We start from the raw sequence: 24,089 nt of genomic DNA, 5'->3' as shown, positions 1-24,089 counted from the left end.
GGGAGTCAGTAAAGTGTGAGGTCCCTATGCTGGGTTTTTTATTTATAAAAATCCTGACACAAGATGTGTGGTACACACACACACACACACACAGTTTACCGCACAGGGATGACGACGCCCTCTGTATTATATTCATCTGATGGTGAAGGAGTTCTTGCTGCAGCAAAGGTGTTTAACCCTCCTGTTCTGTTCATTTTTTAGGTACAGCAAAAATGTTCCCGGGTCAATCCCCATACAGGGGGGGTTTGCAAATACATGAAATGAACCATTTTCATTTAAAATGTTGATTACATTAATTAAGGCCAGTAGAAGAAGTTTCATACTGAAAAAATAATTTTAAGTATTTTTCCTAGATTTTCAAACTTTAAAAAGGGTCAATTTGACCCGCAACATAACAGGAGGGTTAACTGGAATGGGCTCTCAGTATGGTCCTTTGTAAGAAGGCCTCTTTCCCCGATGTGTGGCTCTGTCGTGTAATCACTGCAGCAGTGTGTGTTGTGTAGGTATGTGGAGTCGTTGGGCCATTATAGGTACGCTGCCGACTTGATCAATTGGACACCTTCTCCAGTGTAATCTTTAGCCAGGCGCAGGCTTAATGATTTCCCTTCAGGTTTTTAATGTTTCTATAGGGCCGCTCAATACTTCCGTGGGAAGAATTCTATATTTTTCTGTGATGAGCCACTTAATCATTTCTGTTGATTACTTGTGTGAGAAAATCCATATTAATTTTCCCTTTGTCTGTTATTGGCCCCCCGCTTCTCCAGTCATCAAAAAGCAGATTTATGGTTTGACTTGGGTTTGGAATACTTTGATACTAATTAAAGCTTTCCCAGACTAATTTACTAGTTCATTAGCCGTCCCCTGGAGTCCTGATATGTGGGCGGCTACCCGGATAATTCTGGAAAGAGCAGCGAGTGCACTCAGATTTTTGAAGGAACATTTGTACTGGGTCCATCTTACTTTCAAAATCCATTTATCCAATGCACTCTCTCCTCTCTCTCTCTCCCCCCCCCTCTTTCTCTTTCTTCTCTCTGTGTGTCTCTGTCTCTCTCCTATCTCAAATTCAAATTCAAATAAGCTTCATTGGCATGGTAAGGGTACACTTACATTGCCAAAGCACACACTGACATGACAAACAACACATTTCTCTCTCTCTCTCCCCCCTCTCTCCTCTCTCTCTCTGTTCCCTCTCCCTCTCCCTCCCTCTCTCTTTGTCTCTCTCCCCTCTCTCTTTTACTTTTTCTCTTTCCCTCACTCTCTTTTTTTCTCTCCCTCTTTCTCTCCCCTCTCTCTATCTAATCATTGTTGTCTCTCTCTGTATCTGGTGCACCTTTTCTCATACCAGTTTTGTTATCACCTTTCACAGAACAGAGAATGTGTCAGTGCAGAATAGGTATATAGAACTGGTACATATTTATTTAGTTGATGGCAAACATATGAGATGCCTTGCAATGAAATTGGATTTGGCAGCAGTTTTTTTTAAATGTTTGGCGGGGGGGGGGGGAGGTTGTATATCCTCTGTAATCTGCTAAACTCATTTTTTCATGGCTGTTGCCTAATTCTTCAGCTCCTGCTTTGAGTGCTTCTTTGCACATTTTTATCTCTTTTTTATTTTTGTTTTGTTTTATGTACAGTTTCAGATGTAAAATATACAGCACGGAGAGTCAAAGCAAGTACGGCTCATGAACGAAGTACTGAACAGCTGCTGAGGAGCTTATGAGGGCTCCACCCAGAAAAAATAACTTTACCTGTTTGCTCATTCTCTGCATGGTGCTTTAAACTGGTGAAATTACAGTGAAACGTGTTCAGATATTTTATACAGAGCTGGGGGGGGGCAGATTAATGTGGTGGGCTGGTGGGGGTTGTATATTATGATCTGTAGTTCTGCATGCCAGTCACACACACATACACACACGTTGCTTTAATTAATTACTGAACACACACAGTTGTGTTGACGTACGTGAAAAACATTATAATTCCATATCTGAACGTTTGCTTTAATGTGGGCTTGAGTTCACTGTATAGGGGCGTGTGGATGGACTGGGTTTAGGGGCTGAGGTGGTACTGGTGGGTTTAGGGGCTGAGGAGGTACTGGTGGGTTTTGATGGGTGCAGTGGGTTTTGGGGTGGAAGCGGTGTGGTGGGTTTTGGTGCTGAGGAGGTGCGGTGGGTTTAGGGGTGGAAGCGGTGTGGTGGGTTTTGGGTGCGGTGGGTTTTGGTGGTGAGGTGGTATCTCAGGGTTTAGGGGCTGACAAGGTTCAGTGGGTTTTGGGTGCGGTGGGTTTTGGTGCTGAGGAGGTATCTCTGGGTTATGGGTATGACAGCTGTGTGCGGGTGTTTTGGGTGCGGTGGTGTTTGGGCTGAGGTTGCGCGGGTTGGCTTTGGGCGCTGCTGTTGCTGGGGGCGCTGCTGTTGCCGGGGTGGTCGTTGTGCTGCTCTGCTCGCCATGGCGACGGCGAGGGATGGAGAGGAATCCCGCACAAATGAGGCTTGTGACCCTGCTCACGTTCCCGGGATCATTTATCCCTCTGATCTGCCGTTAGGCGCTGCTCCGCTCTTTTGTACTTCCTGTTCTAATTCGGCTGCGGGTGGGAGCTGGGCGGAGCTGCAGGCGGAGGTGCTCGTGCCTCTTCCAGGGAGAAGAGGAGTCGGCTTTTCTCTCTCTCTCTCTCTCTCTCCCGTGTGTCTCTGCTGTTGTGAAAGCCCCTCATCGCGGAGCTTAAACTTCCCTTTGATGAGCCTTTGAGGAGGCGGTCCGGTGCGTCGGGCGGCCCTCTCTCAGACCCCGTCGGCCTGGAGCCGAACTTCAAAGGCTTCTCGGGTAGTCAGCTGACCCAGGTCTGATGTTTCAGCGGCAGATTCACCGGCTGTGGAGTAAACAGAGCAAACAGGCTCCTTTTATCACGTTGACCGAAACAAGCACTGCTCACACGGCTACTGACCCATGCTCTGCTGCAGTCCAGCTCAGTATTTCCGTGAAAGAGTCATTAAATATAATGAAGAAGTACCTTAAATAATTGATTAATGGTACAGCCTCATATTTATTTGAGCTTTTTTCCAGGGACCCCAGACCGCTCTCTCAGAAACTGCAGGCAAACCGCAGAGTAAATGCTAAACTTTCTCATCTGCGCTTTCCTCGTCTGGGCGGCCACACTGAGAGAGAGAAATTAAATATTGATCGGAGAGGAGATTTGTAATTTGCTCATTTTGGATAAAAGGGCAGTCTTCTGCATGTGCGCCGGAAGAGAGTCTTGTGGAAACTAATGCATTTCCCAGCAGATGAGGGGCCTGAGCTCAAGGATGCTGATGGTTGCATTTGACCATGGCGGTTGTTATGGACCATAGCGGTTGTTATGGACGATGCGATCGTCATGGACGCTGGCGGTTGCTTTGGACGTTGGTGATTGTCGGATGCTGGTGGTTGTCGGATGCTGGTGGTTGTCATGGACGTTGGTGGTTGTCGGATGCTGGTGGTTGTCATGGACGCTGTCGGTCGTCCTGGATGCTGACGTCGCCCCCTGGTGCCGGCCTCTCTCATCCTTTCATATTGCTGCAGCTGTTTGAAACTGAAATGACTGGAAGACAATGCAGCGGCTAAATGAGCCTTTTAGCTGCACTACTGGGGTTTGGTCTCTTTAAACCCCCCCCCACCCCCCCAACCTCCTACCCCCATGTGCCTCAGGTCCTCTCTCTCTCTCTCTCCTCTCCCCCCCTCTGTCTCCTTTCTCTCTCTCTCTCTCCTCTCCCCCCGTCTCCCTTTCTCTCTCTCTCTCTCTCCTCTCCCCCCCTCTGTCTCCCTTTCTCTCTCTCTCTCCTCTGTGCACTGCACACAGGCCTGCTAATCCAGCCTCGTCCTCCTGAGTCAGGGCAGAATTAAACCTCTGCCACATGGTGCCCACGGGGTGCCCGGGAGCCTGCCCTGATCTCCGTGGCGACGGCGTTTACGAAGTGCAGGGAGAAGGGCGCTTCGCTCGACAGCCGCGTACGAGAGCTTTTGGAACCGAGCTAACGCCCCCCCCCCCACACCCCCGCCCCACCCCCGAGCTCAGGGTTGTTAGTTCAGCTGAGGCGAATATTTGGAGGATATCTGGAGAATTATGGGGTTTTGTCTGCTCTCCTTAATTATGTTGTTAGCGTCTGTGTGGGGGAGATGTCTGCGGCGGGCTCTGTCGTGCTGTTAGGGTGTTTGTTTGTTTTTTTCTTTGGGTTTTCTTTTTGCTGCCTCTGCCAAAATGTCTGTGCCAAGGAGTCAAAGGAAGTGGCCGTGAACTGGAAGCACTGGGTACAGCCAGGGATTAGGACCCCCCCCCCCCCCCCCCCCCCCCCGAGGCCCCAGCGGACCCACGATAAGACACCTTAGTCTTCTTCTGTTTACCCCCCATGTGTCAGAACTTCCGCCTCCATCTTTGTTCCGGGGGCCGTGTGTGTGAAGGGTGGAACTGTGAGGGTGTACAGACGAGAGGCCATGCTGAAGGAACGCAGAGAATGGCTCTATGGAGTTACTCACCTGAGACAAGGTTACTCACCTGAGACAGGGGTACTCACCTGAGACAGGGTTACTCACCTGAGACAGGGGTACTCACCTGAGACAAGGTTACTCACCTGAGACAGGGGTACTCACCTGAGACAGGGGTACTCACCTGAGACAGGGGTACTCACCTGAGACAAGGTTACTCACCTGAGACACAGTTACTATAGAGCAATTACATGACTACAAAAAAGACCTTAATTATAACCTTCATTTTCCATCAAAAGATGATTCAATAGTGGGATTTTATTCCAGAATTGGCAACCCCTTATTCATATTGTTCTAATTATATCTGCTTTTCAGTCATTCTGACAACGTACAGTGATTATCTCACAAACTGTTGTTGATGCTTTTCTCCCTCTGTATCAGACAGCTTCAGTGAACTCAATACCTGCTTCTGGTGGTTAATTGTGCTCATTACTTCTAACGTTCCCCCATGATATTATTTAAACCTATACTGTGGGAACTGCTGTAACTGTCCTGAAAGAGAATGTCCATGTTGTTGAGCCGTCTGCTGGCTGGTGGAAGAGATGGTTCTGATTAATCCTGTTCATTTGTGTGTGTGTGTGTGTGTGGGTGCCCGTGTGTGCATGCGTACGTGTGTGTGAGCACGTGATTGTGTGTGGGTGTGCGAGCGTGCGTGCGTGCGTGTGTGTGTATGTGTGTGTGCACGTGTGTGCATGTGTGTGAGCATGTGTGTGAGTGTGCTCGTGTGAGCGTGTGTGCTTGCGTGTACGTGTGTGTGTGCTCATGTGTCTGTGTGTGTGTGTCTGTGTATGTGAGTGTGCTCGTGTGTGTGTGTGAGCGTGTGTGTGTGTCGTGCGCATGTGTGCGTGTGTGTGAGCGTGTGTGGGTATGTGTGCGTGTGTGTGTGAGTGTGCTCGGGTGCGTGTGTGTGCGCATGTGTGTGTGTGTGTGTGTGTGTGTGTGTGTGTGTGCCAGCAGAGGTGTCCTCCTACCTGTCCTGGCTGGCCAGCACTCATTCCCAGGGTTAGTCACTCTGCCAGTGTGGCCTGTTTTCGGTCTGACAGGTACTAATGAAATCCCTGCAAATGTTACCTGCCTCAAATACTGTCACTTGGCTCTCTAATGAGCTGTGGCCTCCGCGCCACCCAAAGCCGTCTTGACATTTGGGTCCCATTTTCTCCGGGCTCTCCTCGGGGGGTTCTGAGAAAATAACCCGCCTTTTGTGACATTCAGCATTGATATTTGAAAGCAGCTTCAGATCTTTTTCATGGGGCTTTCCGCACACTGTCTGGCAACCCGGAGAATGTCAGCGGTGTGAGGCGAGTAAAATATTCATGAGGCGCCCTCCGCTGGCGCATGCATACGCATGAACCAGGAGCGCTCCTTCATCCGGCCGCCATTGTGAAATGAAGACTAACAGAATATGGGCCGCAGCGCATTCATGTGATAGCCGCGGAATATCCCGGGTCTGCACTCATCAAAGAGGAGGTCTTTGATACTTTCCCCTCACATGTCGGAATTAGAGGCCCTCCTGTGATGATTCGTTGAGATGAAAGGGGGGGGCCGGCGCACGCCTTACTGGTTCCGTGTAAAACAAAGACCTGTCCTGCGTTTGACGCAGCTCCCTGACACGCGCGCCGGGTGCTTTTCGCTTACGATGTTGATCGCTGTTGTTTTACGCATTTCAGGACTCGTTGTTTTAAAACAGTGTTTTTGTGCTGCCGTACCCTGCCTTGTCAAACTTTAATAAATGAAACTTGAATAGCGTGAAACATCTGAGCGTGTTCATCATTTGGCCTTAACGACTCAAACGCACCGGGAGATATCTCTCTCTCTCTCTCTCTCTCTCGCGTGTGGTGCAGACTGCTGCAGAGGATAGCAGCACTCCCTTTGCCCTCTGCTTCACCTGTTTGGATACCTTTCCGTACTGGTAGCACTGGATCCTGCTGTGGCAGGCGTTATTGGGCATGGAGCTGAGGAGTGGCCAGCCTGGCCAGAACAGAGGCAACATAAGGAGGGTTGCAGAACCTTGTAGTTCATCTTCTGCATGTAGCCCCAGGATCAGGGAGGCAACGTTTCGGTGGAGACTTGTCTTGTGTTGGGCCGACAGGATTCAGGGAATGTCCTCCTGTATACTATGTCCTTCTGCATAGGCGTTAGTGCTAGTGCTCAGTTCCGCCACAGTGCAGAATCTAACCCAGTGGTCTCCTTATGTGAGATCAGTCTCTTCTTAGAGAGGGAAGAGAAACAGTGCCCAGTGTGCATTCTTAAATTGCCGATGCCCCTCTTGCTGAGTTTTAAACGTGAGCTAGCATTAGGCGCGTTGTGGATCAGAGCTAGCATTGGGCGCGCTGTGGATCAGAGCTAGCATTGGGCGCGCTGTGGATCAGAGCTAGCATTGGGCGCGCTGTGGATCAGAGCTAGCATTGGGCGCGCTGTGGATCAGAGCTAGCATTGGGCGCGCTGTGGATCAGAGCTAGCATTGGGCGCGTTGTGGATCAGAGCTAGCATTGGGCGCGCTGTGGATCAGAGCTAGCATTGGGCGCGCTGTGGATCAGAGCTAGCATTGGGCGCGCTGTGGATCAGAGCTAGCATTGGGCGCGCTGTGGATCAGAGCTAGCATTGGGCGCGCTGTGGATCAGAGCTAGCATTGGGCGCGCTGTGGATCAGAGCTAGCATCAGATCTGTGGATCAGAGCTAGCATTGGGCGCGCTGTGGATCAGAGCTAGCATTGGGCGCGCTGTGGATCAGAGCTAGCATTGGGCGCGCTGTGGATCAGAGCTAGCATTGGGCGCGCTGTGGATCAGAGCTAGCATTGGGCGCGTGGGATCAGAGCTAGCATTGGGCGCGTTGCGGATCAGAGCTAGCATTGGGCGCGCTGTGGATCAGAGCTAGCATTGGGCGCGTTGCGGATCAGAGCTAGCATTGGGCGCGCTGTGGATCAGAGCTAGCATTGGGCGCGTTGCGGATCAGAGCTAGCATTGGGCGCGTTGTGGATCAGAGCTAGCATTGGGCGCGCTGTGGATCAGAGCTAGCACTGGGCGCATTGTGGATCAGAGCTAGCATTGGGCGCGCTTTGGATTAGCGCGGTTGCTGCTGGGCTCCCCACAGTGTCTGTGCGAGCGCTTGGGTGAGTCAGCGTTCCGCTGGTTTGGGGCTTCCTCGTGGGCTGTCTGTTTGCGTTCCAGGCCTGCTGGGTGGCATTTGGAAGGCACAAAGTTTTGTAACCCGCTCGTAATAGTATGCAACTTATTTGTTTGTTTGTTTTTGGAATAACTGCCTCCCTTTCCTGGCTTCCATCTGGCTTTTGAATCAGTCGTTTGGGGAGCCACCGATCTCCCGGGCTACTGAGTGTGTGTGAGTCACATCGCTGTGTGTGAGTCACATCGCTGTGTGTGAGTCACATCGCTGTGTCTCAGCACTGCTCGACCTCCGTGGATTACGGAATGTTTGCGGAATGTTGCCTAAATCAGCGTTAAATTCGGGGCCTGCGCTCATTTCTGGAGCGTTGTGTTTAAAAAAATAAATAAGTAAATGAACTTTTTTAGAGGTCAGATGTTCGACCGGAACACGTTGGCTTTGCTTCCATTTCGGTGAGCCCACAGTACTCAGCTGATGTGTGGAAATGGCCGTCTGCTCTCTATCCGAAATCAATCTGGCGCTAAGTGCTAATTAGCCTGCCTGGCTGCAGCTCTGTGGCCCAGAGTGTGTTTGGGGATAGGGGGGCAGGGTGTGCTTGGGGATGGGGCAGGGGCGTGCCAGGGTGTGTTGGAGTGTTTGGGGATGGGGCAGGGGGGTGGGGGGTGGGATGGCAGGGTGTGTTTGGGGATGGGACAGGGGGATGGTAGGGTGTGTTTGGGGATGGGGCCGGGGGGGACTGCAAGGTGTGTTTGGGGTGGGGGGCGGGTGGCAAGGTGTGTTTGGGGATGGGCCAGAGGGGTGGCAGGGTGTGTCTGGGGATGGGACAGGGGGGACGGTAGAGTGTGTTTGAGTGTTTGGGGATGGGGCCGGGGGGGTGGCAGGGTGTGTTTGGGGATGGGGCGGGGTGGCAGGAGGGCGGGGCAGCTCGCTTTAACTCAGCCATAAGCGGCCTTTCAGCGGGATTCAGGGAAATACAGATCAGTGTGGGGGCGACAGGGAGGGAAAGTTAAAAAAGCATTTATGAAAAGATGCTTTCAGATATAATGGATCATGAATCACAAATCAATCTAGACTCAGCCAGTCTGCATCTCATGCCCCCGCTAAAAAAAAATATGCCTTAGTCAGTGTCTCTAGCATTGTGATAGTTTATCTTATCTACTCCGCTGAGCAATTATCTCCTAAAGCCCCCACACACCTCTGGAACAGCTCTGGAAGATGGTGTGGTAATGGGACTACATTTCCCATGATCCCTGTCAAGTGCTCCTAGGGCTGAAAGCACCCTTTCTTCTTCTTTTGTGGTTCTGTTGGCAGGTTACCATCCCAAGAGAAGCACAAGACCTTGTGACTGTGCTGAAAATGTAGAAAGCTGAAAGCTAGTAACCTGCACGTAGGGATACATTTTATTCTGCTCATAATTCTTAGGGTAGCAGTGGATTAGTTCAGAACCCATGTGGTATCTGAGCACTCTTCCGTGTGGCAAAATCGACTAAATAGGATTTGATTTAGGCTTTTAAATTAATCAAACAGATTAACAAATTAAACTGCTAATGATTTTTCATGTAGAGTGCTGTTAGCAGAACAGGTGAACGCAGGTGGAAATTCATTAAAGGGTAAATTCTGAATGATATCAGGGAATATTTATTTATTTATTTATTTTTTTGTCAATGCATGGAACTCTTCTGGTCATGTAGTTCAGGCAGAATCCCTCTGGGTGTTGTAGTCCAGGTTGGTGCAGTGTTGGATACTGTGTGTAGAAGCCCTCTGGGTGTTGTAGTCCAGGTTGATTCAGTGTTGGATACTCTGTGCAGGAGCCCTCTGGGTGTTGTAGTCCAGGTTGATTCAGTGTTGGATACTCTGTGCAGAATCCCTCTGTGTGTTGTAGTCCAGGTTGGTGCAGTGTTGGATACTCTGTGCAGAATCCCCCTGTGTGTTGTAGTCCAGGTTGGTTCAGTGTTGGATACTCTGTGCAGAAGCCCCCTGTGTGTTGTAGTCCAGGTTGGTTCAGTGTTGGATACTCTGTGCAGGAGCCCTCTGGGTGTTGTAGTCCAGGTTGGTTCAGTGCTGGATACTGTGTGTAGAAGCCCTCTGGGTTTGTACTCCAGGTTGGTTCAGTGCTGGATACTGTGTGTAGAAGCCCTCTGGGTGTTGTAGTCCAGGTTTGTTCAGTGTTGGATACTCTGTGCAGAAGCCCTCTGGGTGTTGTAGTCCAGGTTTGTTCAGTGTTGGATACTCTGTGCAGGAGCCCTCTGGGTGTTGTAGTCCAGGTTGGTTCAGTGTTTGATACTCTGTGCAGGAGCCCTCTGGGTGTTGTAGTCCAGGTTGGTTCAGTGTTGGATACTCTGTGCAGGAGCCCTCTGGGTGTTGTAGTCCAGGTTGATTCAGTGTTGGATACTCTGTGCAGAATCCCTCTGTGTGTTGTAGTCCAGGTTGGTGCAGTGTTGGATACTCTGTGCAGAATCCCCCTGTGTGTTGTAGTCCAGGTTGGTTCAGTGTTGGATACTCTGTGCAGAAGCCCCCTGTGTGTTGTAGTCCAGGTTGGTTCAGTGTTGGATACTCTGTGCAGGAGCCCTCTGGGTGTTGTAGTCCAGGTTGGTTCAGTGCTGGATACTGTGTGTAGAAGCCCTCTGGGTTTGTACTCCAGGTTGGTTCAGTGCTGGATACTGTGTGTAGAAGCCCTCTGGGTGTTGTAGTCCAGGTTTGTTCAGTGTTGGATACTCTGTGCAGAAGCCCTCTGGGTGTTGTAGTCCAGGTTTGTTCAGTGTTGGATACTCTGTGCAGGAGCCCTCTGGGTGTTGTAGTCCAGGTTGGTTCAGTGTTTGATACTCTGTGCAGGAGCCCTCTGGGTGTTGTAGTCCAGGTTGGTTCAGTGTTGGATACTCTGTGCAGGAGCCCTCTGGGTGTTGTAGTCCAGGTTGGTTCAGTGTTTGATACTCTGTGCAGGAGCCCTCTGGGTGTTGTAGTCCAGGTTGGTTCAGTGTTTGATAATGTAGCTAAATGACATGCTGAGATGGGCTGAAAGGCCTGTTCTTGTACATTCTGATTTATTTATGTTCTTAACCTAAGGCTGGCTTCTTCAGAATCTAACTACCCGGTGTGCTTTCAGCATGCAGCAGTGCATGGCTGTGCCATCTTTGACTGACAAAATGCTCAAGTTCTCTTTTGGTAATGTGTAAGTCACCTGACCTTTTAAAGGGCCTTCGATGCAATGTATAAATCTATAAAATATGATGGAAACCATTGTTAAGCAATAAAATATTAAGTGTAAAAATGTGTTTTGTGTGCATCTAATACAAACTTCTAGTATTTCTGCTTCAATTTCAACTAAGTTTTTAGTTGTTGTTCTACCAGAAATAACCGTTTGCACTAACCTCTGTGTTTTTCTGCAGTTTGTACAGTACAGAAAGGTGTTGTCATGGCTGCAGTAGTTCAGTCCTCATCTTGGGAGAGGAGATGAGAGGGAAAATGGCCGCGATTTAAAACGAACGCATAAAACGCATGTTCTCCTCCTTTCAGACGCTTGTCATCCGTCATCGTCTGTCTGTCTGTCCGGTGTGGTGTGCGTCCTCTGTGCCTTCGCCCTGTTGCATGCTGGGATTGGTTGTGCGCCTCTGCTGTGCATCCTCCATAATGCTCCGCCACCGCGCACATTCTCACGCGATCCGCCCCCAGCCCCCCACCCCCCCCCCACCCCCCGCTTTTCCCATCATCCCCTCTGTCCGGAATGTCTGGGGGATAGTCCCGTGCATGAAAGTGGGCGTGTCTCTCGGCACTTGTTTTTTATTGGTTGAAGTGTGCCTGGTGCAGTGTGGGCGGAGTTTCCTCAGCGCCACGCAGGAGTTAGTCCCTCGCTGTTAGTGCCAGTCTGCTGCGCTCTTTGACTCACTTCCTGCTTTACTGTTTTTGTAAATGAGCAAAAAAAAAAAAACTAACATGGAGCCTCTAAACATTTAACACATCCCCCCATTTATTGGATAAAACTAATTAAATGGCTTTTTTTCCATCTTCATATTGGCAGGGTGCTTGTGTACCTATAATTTAAGTATTACGCCCCCCCCCCCCCCCAAAACAACAGATCGAACTGCATTCTGTGATATTTAGGTTACTCACCGTGCACGAGATTCCAGCTGTTGTACTAACTGCATTCTGTGATATCGAGCATACTCGCTGCGCGTTATATTCAAACAGCTGTTTTAACTGCATTCTGTGGTTTTGGCGTTTTCACCGTGCGACAGAACCTAACGGCTCTTCCTTATTTTCATGGGCTGCCCTTCCTGATCCAAATGTATTTTCTTTAAACTGACACACTAATTTCACCATTCAGCTTTGTTACGATTATTAATATTGAAGCCAATAACTCTCAACTCATATCATGTCATGGTAATGCGAAAATAATAAAGCAGTAGGTGGTCAAAGGTTTTCTGGTAGTAACACAATGCTGTTCAATTACGTGTCCCAGGATAATTATCCTGTTCGAGTGTTGCAGGGGTGGGGGGTGGATGGGGAGAGTGTCGTGTTTCAGCATAACATAATATTTGTTCATAATATTTTTTCTGGGATTGCAATTAGTCTAAATTCTTAAAATCGAATTGTGGAGGAATGTGGGCAGGAAATGCTTTTGAGAACTCTTTTTATACGGGGGTCTGCTTTTGAACAAAGTTTAGGCTGTTTTCTTCTTCTGTGCTTCTTGGTAGCCCAACTCCTACCACGTCCACAAATGTATCGTCTGATTGCTATCTTCTTCTTCTCTTTTTTTTTGTCTGAAACAGATGTGATTTTTAAAAAGCGAAAGCAATTAAGAGATTTTCTTTTCAGCTTTTTTTCCAGGTTTGTGTGTTTCTTCGATGTTCTGTTTCCATCTTGTTTCTCCGTTCTTGATCCTAGGTCCCCTTACAAAGAAACAGAACGATGATTTAAGTGATAATGACGGTGCTGAGGACGAAGGTATTTTTTTTGACGCCAAACTGATATGCATGACCAGGAACCCTCCAATTTTTTTCTTCTTTTGCTTTTCTTAAATTTCTTGTCCTTTTTTTGAAAGTGAAGAGTTTTTTTTTTCTTCCTAATTTTTTGCTGGATGTGTTTTGTCCTTTTTGCTTGATGTTCTAAGAGTATGTTTGTCTCCCGTCATTCTAGAGTACTTAATTGTAACTAAACCTAATTTAGGTTTTTTGCTTGAATTCTATTTTATGTTTATATTTTTACGTGTTGCATCCCACCCATCCCCCCAAAGAGTTTAAACTGACTAACAACCCCTTTATCAATTCTTAACACCTCCTTTTGCATGATTTTAGTGTCCTTTCTGATTTTTTAAAATACAGTGAAAACCCTACAGGAGAATCCTTGTCCAAATCAGCACTAACATGTCGACTCACCTGATTGTGTTAAAATCATGTAATGAAGCACTTTTACAAGTTTCCTAAGCAACATGGTGTGTTCCTCGGTTCTGTCAGAGCTCTTAGGCCTGAGGGAAAGAATGAAAACATGCATTCGTTTAAACAGTTTTATTTATTATTATTATTTTCATCAACTCACCTATACTGGAAATTCCACATTCCAGTTTAATATTTCAGAGTGACAATAGCTTAATAAGGCATATTTAAATGGAATCATGGGAATATGAAAACAATAATAAGCCTCAGCTTAATTATGATCATAATGAAAGAGTCGACAGAGAAGTGCCTGTTATCTTTGATCTGTGGTGAGTCGTAGAGGAGAGATTAAGCCTGTAGAAATGCACAGCCGAATCCCTGCTTGCCCCGCAAGTTAACTGGGTACAGAAATGCAGCCGGAGGGGTAATCCTCTTTAATGTTGGACACAATATGCCGGGGAAACTGCAGCCTCGGCCGGGAATCTCCTCCAGGAAGCGAGCTTTTATCCGCCCGTCTCTCCCAGAACGCGCTGAGAGGGCGGAGAGAAAAAGGGAGCGTCCTTCTGACAGACCGCTTCGCTGCCGCGCCCGGTGTCCTGAAGACGGGAGCTGCGGACGGGGTCCAGGACCTGAGGACGGGTCCAAACGCGGGCCCTGCGTGCGGGAGTTCGGTGCAGGAACACCGGAGCCGAACCACCGACCACATCGACACTCGCCCCTCAGAAACCAGGTCTGGAAATGTGGCGTTCCGACGCGGATTCCACCCCTGGCCCCCTGGGATGGCACACGGGCGCGTGTATCCAGAGAGGACGGAATCCACCCCTGGCCCCCTGGGATGGCACATGGGCGCGTGTATCCAGAGAGGACGGAATCCACCCCTGGCCCCCTGGGATGGCACAAGGGCGTGTGTATCCAAAGAGGACGGAATCCGCAGGAGTGCGTGGAGCAACCCCACTTCCAGCCAGTCAGGCTCACGGAGCGCGTGTGGGATGCCGGTAACCGTGGGTAACTGCCACGAGATGCAGTTCGTGGTGCGAGCCCGTAGGGGGCGCCCTGCCCTACAGGAAGTGGATCGGCAGGAGCCTCCTCGGCCGTCACAGCATCCCCGCTGTGGGGCCGCGGCCCCGGGCAGCGTGGGGTCCTTCTGCGGCGGCTCTGGATGGCCGCGCGGGTGAAATGCACTCTGGGACATCCCGCCGTGAGCAGCTGCCTGGCCTGACTGTCTGTTTGTTAGCGGCTGAACGGCGGATCGCCTCGTTCTGGACCCCTGGTAGCGGAACCCCGGGATGTTGTTTTCAAAGCCGCTTGCAGCCCATTCGCTGCTCGCCTGACTCGGATGGACGGTCTCTCAAACTTATTCTCCCTGCCCAGAGGGCCTGTAGATAGAGCTGTCTATCGTTAATGTAGCTAATGTAGCCGCTAATGAAGGCAGGTTATTGGAGATGGAGCTATCTATTGCTAATGTAGCTAATATAGACAGGACATTGGAGATTGAGCTAACTATCGCTAATGTAGATAACCTAGGCAGGGTATTGGAGAAGGACACCAAACTACATATAGCGCTATCGCTAATATAGCTAAGTGTAAGCAGGGCATTGGATATAGAGCTATCTATCGCTAATGTAGCTAATGTAGGCAGGGTGTTGGAGATAGAGTTAACTGTTGCTAATGTAGCTATAGTAGGCCGGGCATTGGACACAGTCTCCTGAGTGCAGATAGCACTATTGCTAATTTAGCTAACCTAGGCAAGGCATTGGAGATGGACACCAGACTACATATAGCGCTATCGCTAGTATAGCTAACCTAGGCAAGGCATTGGAGATGGACACCAGACTACATATAGCGCTATCGCTAATGTGGCTAATGTAGCGAGGGCATTAGAGATGGGATCAGCACAGCAGATGGCATCTGCTCCTCATGCCTGCTGCCGCTCACAGGCCTGACACGGACAGAATGCCACTCTGACATCTAGTCATGTGACCCGGGTTTTGCTTGCTGTTGTGAAGTCAGCAGGAAGGAAGCCATTAGCTGTGGTGTCATCAGTCAATCACTACAGGCCAATGACTCTGGTGTTTGTCTGAAGTAGCTACAGCTGCCTCAGTTGTTAACCACCTGAAAGCTGGTATACACTTGTTCTTCTGATGGATTTTGGCTATGAGATCTTTGGAAAGATTGTTGAAAATATAAAGAAGACATCCAGAAGTGGCAAAGCACCAGCTGTCTGCTCTGCCTGTGACACCAGTCCCATGTTCTCACATATCCAGCGCAAATGCGCTGAGCTTTAAAACTTAATCAGTTAATGTTTTCAGTTCATTTGATATTTAATAGTTTGAGTACTCCTTTCAACATAATTTATTCACAGGCTTTTTGCATTAGGGATTTAAATGTATTATTTAGCCTCTTTTTAAATGGGCTGTTTTGCCATGGCACCTCACGCTGAAGAGGGAGGAGCAGGACCTGTCAGCTCCAGTAATTACTCTCAGTCTCTCTGTGTGGCTGCTCCGCAGTGGCTGCTCATGGTCTTCTGTGGGTCCAGCACATCGGGGGTGATACAATTAATTCATCAATCTGAATGAAAGATGTGAGGACCCTGATTTGGCTATTAAAGACCACGGAGGTTCATGTCCCCTTCCTGCAGAAACACACACACACGCACATGCACACGCACACGCGCGCACACGCACACTCACGCACACGCACACTCACGCACACACACACGCACACACACACTCACACACACACACACTCACACATACACACACACACACACACACTCACACATACACACACACACACACACTCACACACTCACACACACGCACATGCACACGCACACACGCACACTCATGCACACGCACACTCACGCACACGCACACTCAGGCACACACACACACACTCACACACACACACAGACACACACACACACACACTCACACATACACACACACACACATACACACACATGCAAACCACACAAACATGTACATGCAAATGTCTTTTTTTTATAATGCAGAAGATACGGGTCTTTGCGGGTAGTGAGATTGATGAAGAAAAGCTTCCCTCCTCTCCTCTCCTCCCTCTGCTCCTTCTCTCTCTGCTTGTTCCCTCCTCCCATCTTCCTCTCTTCTCTCTGCTGCTCCTCTCCTCTCCCCTGCTCCTCTCCTCTTCTCCTCCTCCTCTCTCTGCTCCTCTCTCCTCCTCCTCTCTTCTCCTCTATCTGCTCCTCTCCTCCTCTCCTCTCTCCTGCTCCGCTTCTCCTCCTCCTCTCTTCTCTATGTTCCTCCTCTCCTCTCTCCTCTCCTCTGCACCTCCTCTCTTCTGCTCCTCTCTCTCCTCCTCATCTCCTCTCTCTTCTCCTCCTCCTCCTCTGCTCCTTCTCCTTTCTCTCTGTGAGGAGGCTCCAGAGACAGTCAGAAATCGGAACCCGAGTGTTGAGGGAACAGGATGGGGAGCTGCTCACAGAAACGAGAAAAGCGAAGAAGGAAGAAGAGTGAAGTGGATGTTTTTTTTGAAATGTTAATGTTGGCCTTTTAATTGCTCCTCGCTCGTTAGTGGCAGACCTCGTTTGGAGACGCCTCCCTGAGCACCGGACGTTGGGGGAATGTCTGATGCTCGCTCGGAATGTTTAGCACCCTGTAAATGCTAGAACATATTGCTCTTCGCTAGATCTTTTAAATCGTTTTTTTTTTCAATTTAGAAGGAACAAGAGACAGTCTGGATTCTTTTTAGTGTTTTGCCTCATCCTGGACAAAAATGTGGAAAACACGTTAGTGTAGTGCAGCAAATTCAGTCCAAATACATCAGCGCACTCCAGCCAAATGGACTGCCCAGAGATTCTGTTATTAACATCTGCTTTCATAATATATAAAAAATAAGATTGAAAGCATTAGTCAGTACACGTTAGTTAGGATAGTAAGGATAAATGAACTGGCCAAATGAGCATACAGTCTTATTTTTCCCTCATTTTATTTGTTGCTGCAGATGCTAATCTAAATAAGAAAAAGAACATCATCAAAAGAGAGAGGGAGGGAAAACTGATTTAAAAAAAAGACATTGAATGTCAGCAGGAGCCTGTTGCCCATGTTGCTTGGGAAATGAGTGCAGTGCTGTCTGGGCTCTGATTTGGTCTCCGAGCTTCAGCGGTGAGAGCCGGCCGCAGTGCAGCCTGAGTCTCGGCCTGTCCGCCTTAATCTGTCCTCTAATTATTTCTCTCCCCCCCGTGCTCCCCCCCCCCCCCTTTCAGACATCCGCGAGAGCGGGAGCCCCAAGCCCGTCATGGTCTTTATTCACGGGGGCTCCTACATGGAAGGCACCGGAAACATGTTCGACGGCAGCATCCTGGCCAGCTACGGCAACGTGATCGTAATCACCGTCAACTACCGGCTCGGAGTACTGGGTAAGACGCCGGCGCCTCCGCCGCCTCTCCTTTCAAAAAAGCCCCTTCCGCCATCTTGTGAGAGTGCGTTCGCCTTTTTAATACATACCGCGCGGTATATAAACAACGGAGGCTGCTTCGATTTCGGTCCGAATGAGATTACGCTGTCATTTCTTTTCATAAATATACATGTCCCCCCCGCCCCCCCCCAGAGCAGATTTACCTTTCTGTGAAGGGTGCCAGTTCGCTGTCACTCACCGGCGACCAGCAGTGTGTGTCACAGAAAAGTTTGGTTGGAGGCCGATGATTTAGGCTCATAATAAACCGTGAGGATATGTATAACCATGGATATTTATGACCTCCCCACATCTTCCAGTCTGATTTCACAAATGATATTCAGCCCGTATATAAGATTTCTGAGAAAGTGCATATGCAGTGTAAAGAATATTGATTTTTTTTGTTGGGAAGGTGGGTGGGGGGGGGGGGGGGGGAGCGTGGTTGTATTAATGTTTAAGGCTAAGCGTGTTAGGAGTCTCCAGCACATAATGAGGTAGCCATTTTAGAGAGGAATGAGACTGAACTAGTGAGGCACATGCCTTATTTTGAACTGCTCCGTGGGATGCCTATGCATTTTAAGAAGATCTGGAAGCCCTCTGCTAAGAGGTAAGTGTGAAATATATATATATATATATTTCTTTTTTTTAAAAGCAAGAAATGTTGGATTATTTCTTGGATGCCAGTGATGAGTGCTGGTTGTACCTCTGGTATGGGACCGAGGGTGCGAGTGGGCGTGCTTTCGTGCAGTTGAGTGGCAGGCGGCCCAAACTACGCCCAAACCAAAGAGCCGAAAGTCAGCCACAGAAATCCCTGTCAGACGTTGTTCTTTGTGGCAGACGTTTGTGTTCAGTTGCATTGTGGGAGTTTGGACTCGTGTTGTTTTGTTGGATCCTTAGCTTCCCCTGCTGTGGATGAAATGCTGCAGACTGATAGCCTGACTGGTATTCTTGGTTTTGCTAAATGGACTTGCCCATCGGGGTGTAAATGATGCTCTTTCCTGTTGGGGTCGTTCCAGGTGTGATGAGCGGCTTTTTTTGTGGCACATTTTTGTAGTCAGTGTCCTGAAGCTGTATTTTAAGCGTTTGTACTGAGCCACGGTTTACAAGAGCCATAATGAGTTTTTACATACTGTATGCATGTAGCGATATGTCATTTATATGTTTAAATGGTTTCTTTCTCAGTTTGTTTTGAAACTGAACTGGTGACGTGTTCTCTTGCGGTTAGTGCACGTCTTGCTCTGCTGTGTCTCAGTCGAACCGCAGCCGACCGGCACTGTCTGTTCTGTGACCGTGAAACATCGCCCTGGTCCCTTGTGGTCCCCTGTTACGCTAACCTTGGCCCTGCTTACTCTAACCTGTGGCACCCGTATACTAAACTGTGCCCCTATAACCTAAACCTTGCGGCCCTCTATACTCTAACCTGCGCCTGTATCCTCTAACCTTTGGTCCTGCTATACTCTAAACCTTGTGGCCCCTGCTATAACCTCTAAAACCTTGTGGCCCTGCTATAACTCTAAACCTTTGCGGCCCTGCTATAACCTCTAAAACCTTGTGGCCCCCTGCTATAACCTCTAAAACCTTGTGGCCCCCTGCTATAACCTCTAAAACCTTGCGGCCCCCTGCTATAACCTCTAAAACCTTGCGGCCCCCTGCTATAACCTCTAAAACCTTGTGGTCCCCTGCTATAACCTCTAAAACCTTGTGGCCCCCTGCTATAACCTCTAAAACCTTGTGGCCCCCTGCTATAACCTCTAAAACCCGTACAGTGCAGGAGCCATTTCAGAATGAGCTCTGCCATTCAAACTACCCAAGAGGGGAAGGGATGGGGAGATGCATGTAGCGGTAGGAAGAGAGAGCTCTATAAACCCATCAGTAACCTCACACCGAGCCTCTAGAGACTCAGCATTTAATCAGTCAGCCAGGCACTTAAGCGGGTTTGCTCAGTTTTGCTTTGTGTAATGCGCATCGACAAACTTGATATGAATGTTATTGCCTGTTGTGAACGACTGTCATCGATCATGTGAATATGAAAATGTACATCTGAGGAACTGCACTTCCTCGGTCGAACTGAAGATCAACAAAAAATCTGTGTGTGGTTTCATTGCAGACAAACGGTGCCGTGTTTGGGGGCGACGTAGCTCAGGAGGGTAAGAGTGGTTGTCTGGCAGTCGGAGGGTTGCCGGTTCGATCCCCGCCCTGGGCGTGTCGAAGTGTCCTTGAGCAAGACACCTAGCCCCTAATTGCTCTGGTGAATGAGAGGCATCAATTGTAAAGCGCTTTGGATAAAAGCGCTATATAAATGCAGTCCATTTACCATGTGTGGTTTCATTTGAGACACTGTTTGAGTTTCTGAGTCATGCTTTCAAACAGTCTGAAATTACCTTTGAAGCCACTGACGCATCTCAACCGGCCTTAATTGTGTCCTTTTGCAGACAAAGACTAAAAGCTTAGAAACAGCGACCTAAGATACTCCACTTCAACTCTTTTCTTTTTTCGCCCTGTCCAATCAAAATTATTCATAAATCATGAATGCATAAAAATTAATTATAAAATGAAGTCTCAATCAGAACAGAGTTATAGACAGGAAACAGGCACATATTCAGTGCAGAGATCTGACAATGATTCAGACAATAATATGCGCACAATATAACAAACATAAGATAACATAAACATAATATAACGTGGAGTTCATAACATTACATGAAATAGCATAACTTACAGTACCATAACTTAAAAACAGAAGACAACATAATAAAATTACACAAAATAAATAAAACATACAGCATCATGACTTTAAATAAAAGAACATGCATAATAAAATATCATGCAGTAACATAATATTGACATAAAATCACAACATTGCAAAAAATAGAAAACGATTTCATTTTGAAGACAGAGGTCTTGAATGTCAGTAAATTGACTATCGTGATGGTGTCAAAACATTATATTAATGAGCCCGTAAACATCACCGGTTTGATGACTGACACATAACAGTGTCTCAGGTGCTATTCTGAGAGTATCTGTGGGCTGGAGGTCAGCTGGGTCACATGCTTTCCTGTATTCCTGCATTCCAGCCTTAACCTCACGCATTTGATCCTGTCCTGAGTGATTGGTTTGGTTGTTTATATTCATTATTAATAATGCTCAGAGTATTTGAATATCGTTTTTTCATGCTTGTTTATTTCTCTTGCCTTGGGCAGTTTGTGGCAATATTGTCTGAAATGAGAGAGAGGTGGGGAGAAAGAGAGAGAGGGAGAGAGGGACATTGGTGATTGGTGATGGAGAAACCAGGAAAAGAGCAGCAGACTCCTTCAGTGTCTCTCTCTCTCTCTCTCTCATTATCTCATGTCTATCCACTTCATGTATGTGGCTGCATACTCACTGCAGCCCTCTGGGTTGATGCATTTTGCACAAGGTGCCCCATTTTCTGGCACCCCTGCGTTCTGCAGTCTGGCTTCCCGCACTGGGACCCATGGGAGGATGTTTCTCAGAAGCGTTTGTAGAATTAGGGAATGCATTTCCTCTCCCTGAGGAGTATCTCCACGAGGGAGTTCCTCTTGTTCTGCATGATCCCAGCCCCATTACTGTGGTCTCCAGGATCTCTGTAGACTTTGAGTCTCATTACTGTGGTCTTCAGGATCTCTGTAGAATTTGGCCCTTTTACTGTAGTCTTCAGGATCTCTGTGGACTTTGAGTGCAGGAATATGTCAGCTGGGTGCTGGCCGGCTTTACCCTGGAAAACGCGGACGCAGATGCTGCTGGTTTCTCTTTTCCTAAAGGAGTCCTGGTGAGGAAAGTAGTACCAGATTCCACAGAGATTTCAACAAACCTGAAATTAAAATGCAGTAACCACAGCTCGTACTTCAGTTTCATTCATAATTCGGGCAGTAAATGGGAAAATGAAGTTTACAACGTTCACACCGGTGCGTCCGGAGCGCGGAGACCGTGAACTTCAGCAGAACTTTTCTTTTTTGGGGTGCAGCCTCGCCCCTCTGGAGTCCCTGCCCTTGGCACTTTGTTCATTTTGGGCTGTATTGGGTTAGGGTTACTGCGGTGACGTAAACCCCTGCCCCCCCCCCCCCCCGCTCCCTGCGGGTTTGTTTACAGGCCCGTTTTACCGCGGCTCGGCCCACAAACACGGTTAGTTAGGAGCGCGCTGGAGCCCGAGCCGGTGGAGATTTATGGCTCCGCCCCCCGGCCCGCCGCCGAGGCCTGCTCTCGTAATTCGGTTTACCTGTTTCACTGCCGGGCCTCTCAGCAGCCGGGCGAAGCTCCCGCCAGAGTCCTGAGGTTTTTAATGACTGGGGGGGGGGGGGGGGGGCTGTGTTAATTCAGCGCTGTCTGGCTCTGAGGTCGTTAAACGGAGTCTGAGCGCGGGTCGCAGCGGGGGAAACTCGGCCCGTTTGCGATGACGTGCTGCGGTTAGATGTCTCTGACCCCAGACAGCTGGTCGAACAGAAGGTGAGGTGGCTGGGCTTGGAAAGTGAGCCGTTCTAGAGCTTGTGTCTGAACGTGTGCAGGATCTGCACATATAACAAGGCAGCCTAAATCAGGTGTGCACGCACAACATTTATTTTTCATTTATTTATGAAGATTTAGGATTTATCTGTATCATTTTTGTGCCTATTTTCACATGAAAAATTCGTGTTTCACATGTCATGTTCTGTCCAAAGGGTTTGAGAGCCGCTGGTGCAGAGGAAAGTCTGCAGGAGGTGTACAGAAGTGTTTGCTGGGGTTCTAAGGGTAAGGTGTGCATTCTGGAGTTCGGTTCGCAGATGCATGGGCCAGGAGGCTGTTTCGTGCTCAGATAGTTTTAATAACAGCCACTGAGCAACCTGTGACTCTACTGAGGGAATCCTGCTGTTGCTGTTTTCACTCGTCTGAAAGGCTTGCGAATCCTGAAATCCTTTTCAAAGGTCAGTCTTTCCTCAGACATGCTGTTTTTGTGTTCATTCCAGTTCTGAAAAACCAGCACAGTTTGGAGGTTTATTTTAGAGAACGTGGTTTCCTCGTGTGAACTGCAGGGATCTCTTCAGCTCCTGTCTGATTCAGGCTTAAAAAAACAATTAAAAAACCAAAAACAACAAACAAAATAACAATGAGCAAGGGTGATGGTTGATTTGCATTTGTTGAAAATTAAAAACCCTGGCATATTGCATCCTGCTGGTTTTAATTATGGGAATAATCATTAATGGCAACATTTAATCATCAATATTAATCGCTATAATTATTAATAATTTGGCCTTCCTCAAACAGAACCAGCAGAGTTGCAGTGGTGCATACTTATCAACATCTGTTTTCTCCCATTTCTCTCTCTCTTTCTCCTGCTCAGTTTCTCTCTCTCTCTCTTTCCCTCTGTCTACCACCCCCATCTCTCCTTCTCCCTTCCTCTCTCTCTCTTTCTCTCTCTCTCTCTTTCTCCCTTCCTCTCTCTCTGTGGCTCAGAGTATGCTGAAATGCTCTTACGGTCGGGTTAATATTCTAGCAGGCCCGGGGGGGTCTGGTTGCTGTCTCCGTGGTGATGGAGCCCCCCTGGGGTGTAGTCTTGCCCCAGGCGCAGTGAGCTCAGCCTCGCTCCCCCCCTCCACCCCAGGTGTACCAGCCCCCACCCCCCCACCCCCCGGACGTACCAGCCCCCACCGGGCTCACCGCCAGCGGCAGCTTCTGGAAACCCCCCCATGTGCAGCCGTCCTGGGATATGCCGGGCGGAAATTCCCCGCTGCTCGCGCCCCTCTGCAGCCAATCAGTAAATCCAGGGGGCGGGGCCTGCTGTGGGGCGGGGCCTGTCGGAGGGGGGGCCGGGTGTGCATGGCCGCATGGCCTCCCCGCAGCCCAGTGCCTGAAAGAGGGCCCGGTGCTCTCTCCGCTCCCCAGAGACCCCCCCGCTTTAATCTGTTTACTCACGGCCCCCCTTGTAGAGCCTGCGGGTGCGGGGGGGCAGGGGGCTGGGGGGCTGGGGCTGCCGCTGACAGGGACCGGGGGGCTGTGGGGGGGGGGGGGGGGCGACTCCCTCCCCTTCGCAGGCCGCTGCCTGTAAACAGCACCGACATGCCAGCCCAGCGGCCACTCGCCTCTCAGTTACACTCTAATGCTTTACTGTGACTTCTGTCATGGGCCCTCTCTGGCTCACACTTACTAGAGCTTACAGAGTGCCTCTGCTGTGGAGAGAGGGAGAGGGAGAGAGAGAGGGAGAGAGGCTGAAGGACAGAGGTATAGAGAGAGGAGGGAGTGGGAATGTACGCTGTGCTGTATTGTGAGGGCTCTGGGTGCTGTGTTATAAGCCCCTGCAGACCAGTTTCAGGTCACAGATTAGCATGGTGTGGGTGGTGGGGTGGATGGGGGGAATCTGGGCAGTTATTAAAATTTAAAAATGAGGCTTACACTCCTTCTCCAAGGACATAATGGTCAGCGACAGCGGATTGGCGGGCGGGAGGGGTTGAGGGGCAGGCCAAGCAAAGACACCAGGCAGATGTTGATGAATTTCTGGAAGCCACTTCTTTTTACGCAAGAGTCCCCCCCCCCCCCCCCCCCCCTCCAGGCACCTCTCACCTCCGGCTCTGGAGTCTGGTCCCCGCCCCCCCCCCCCCACCAGCACCGTCTCCCCTCTGGCTTCTGGGAGTTCTGGGAGTTCTGGGTAAACGGTATTCCGGATCT

The 24,089-nt window shown here is 49.2% G+C and overlaps 1 protein-coding gene across 1 annotated transcript in view; it reads left to right on the top strand.

Annotated features, from left to right (window-relative positions):
* The window catches only part of LOC135254068 (neuroligin-1-like), a 236,641-nt gene that overhangs the window by 93,805 nt on the left and 118,747 nt on the right, over window positions 1-24,089 (top strand). The window contains exons 4-5 of the mRNA XM_064334019.1: window positions 12,517-12,576; window positions 17,248-17,400. Of these exons, the coding sequence (XP_064190089.1) occupies window positions 12,517-12,576; window positions 17,248-17,400 (213 nt within the window). The remainder of the gene's footprint in view (window positions 1-12,516; window positions 12,577-17,247; window positions 17,401-24,089) is intronic.

This window comes from Anguilla rostrata, chromosome 4 (genome assembly GCF_018555375.3).
Source record: "Anguilla rostrata isolate EN2019 chromosome 4, ASM1855537v3, whole genome shotgun sequence".
NCBI lineage: Eukaryota > Metazoa > Chordata > Actinopteri > Anguilliformes > Anguillidae > Anguilla > Anguilla rostrata.
This window is presented reverse-complemented; position numbering and strand designations above follow the sequence as displayed.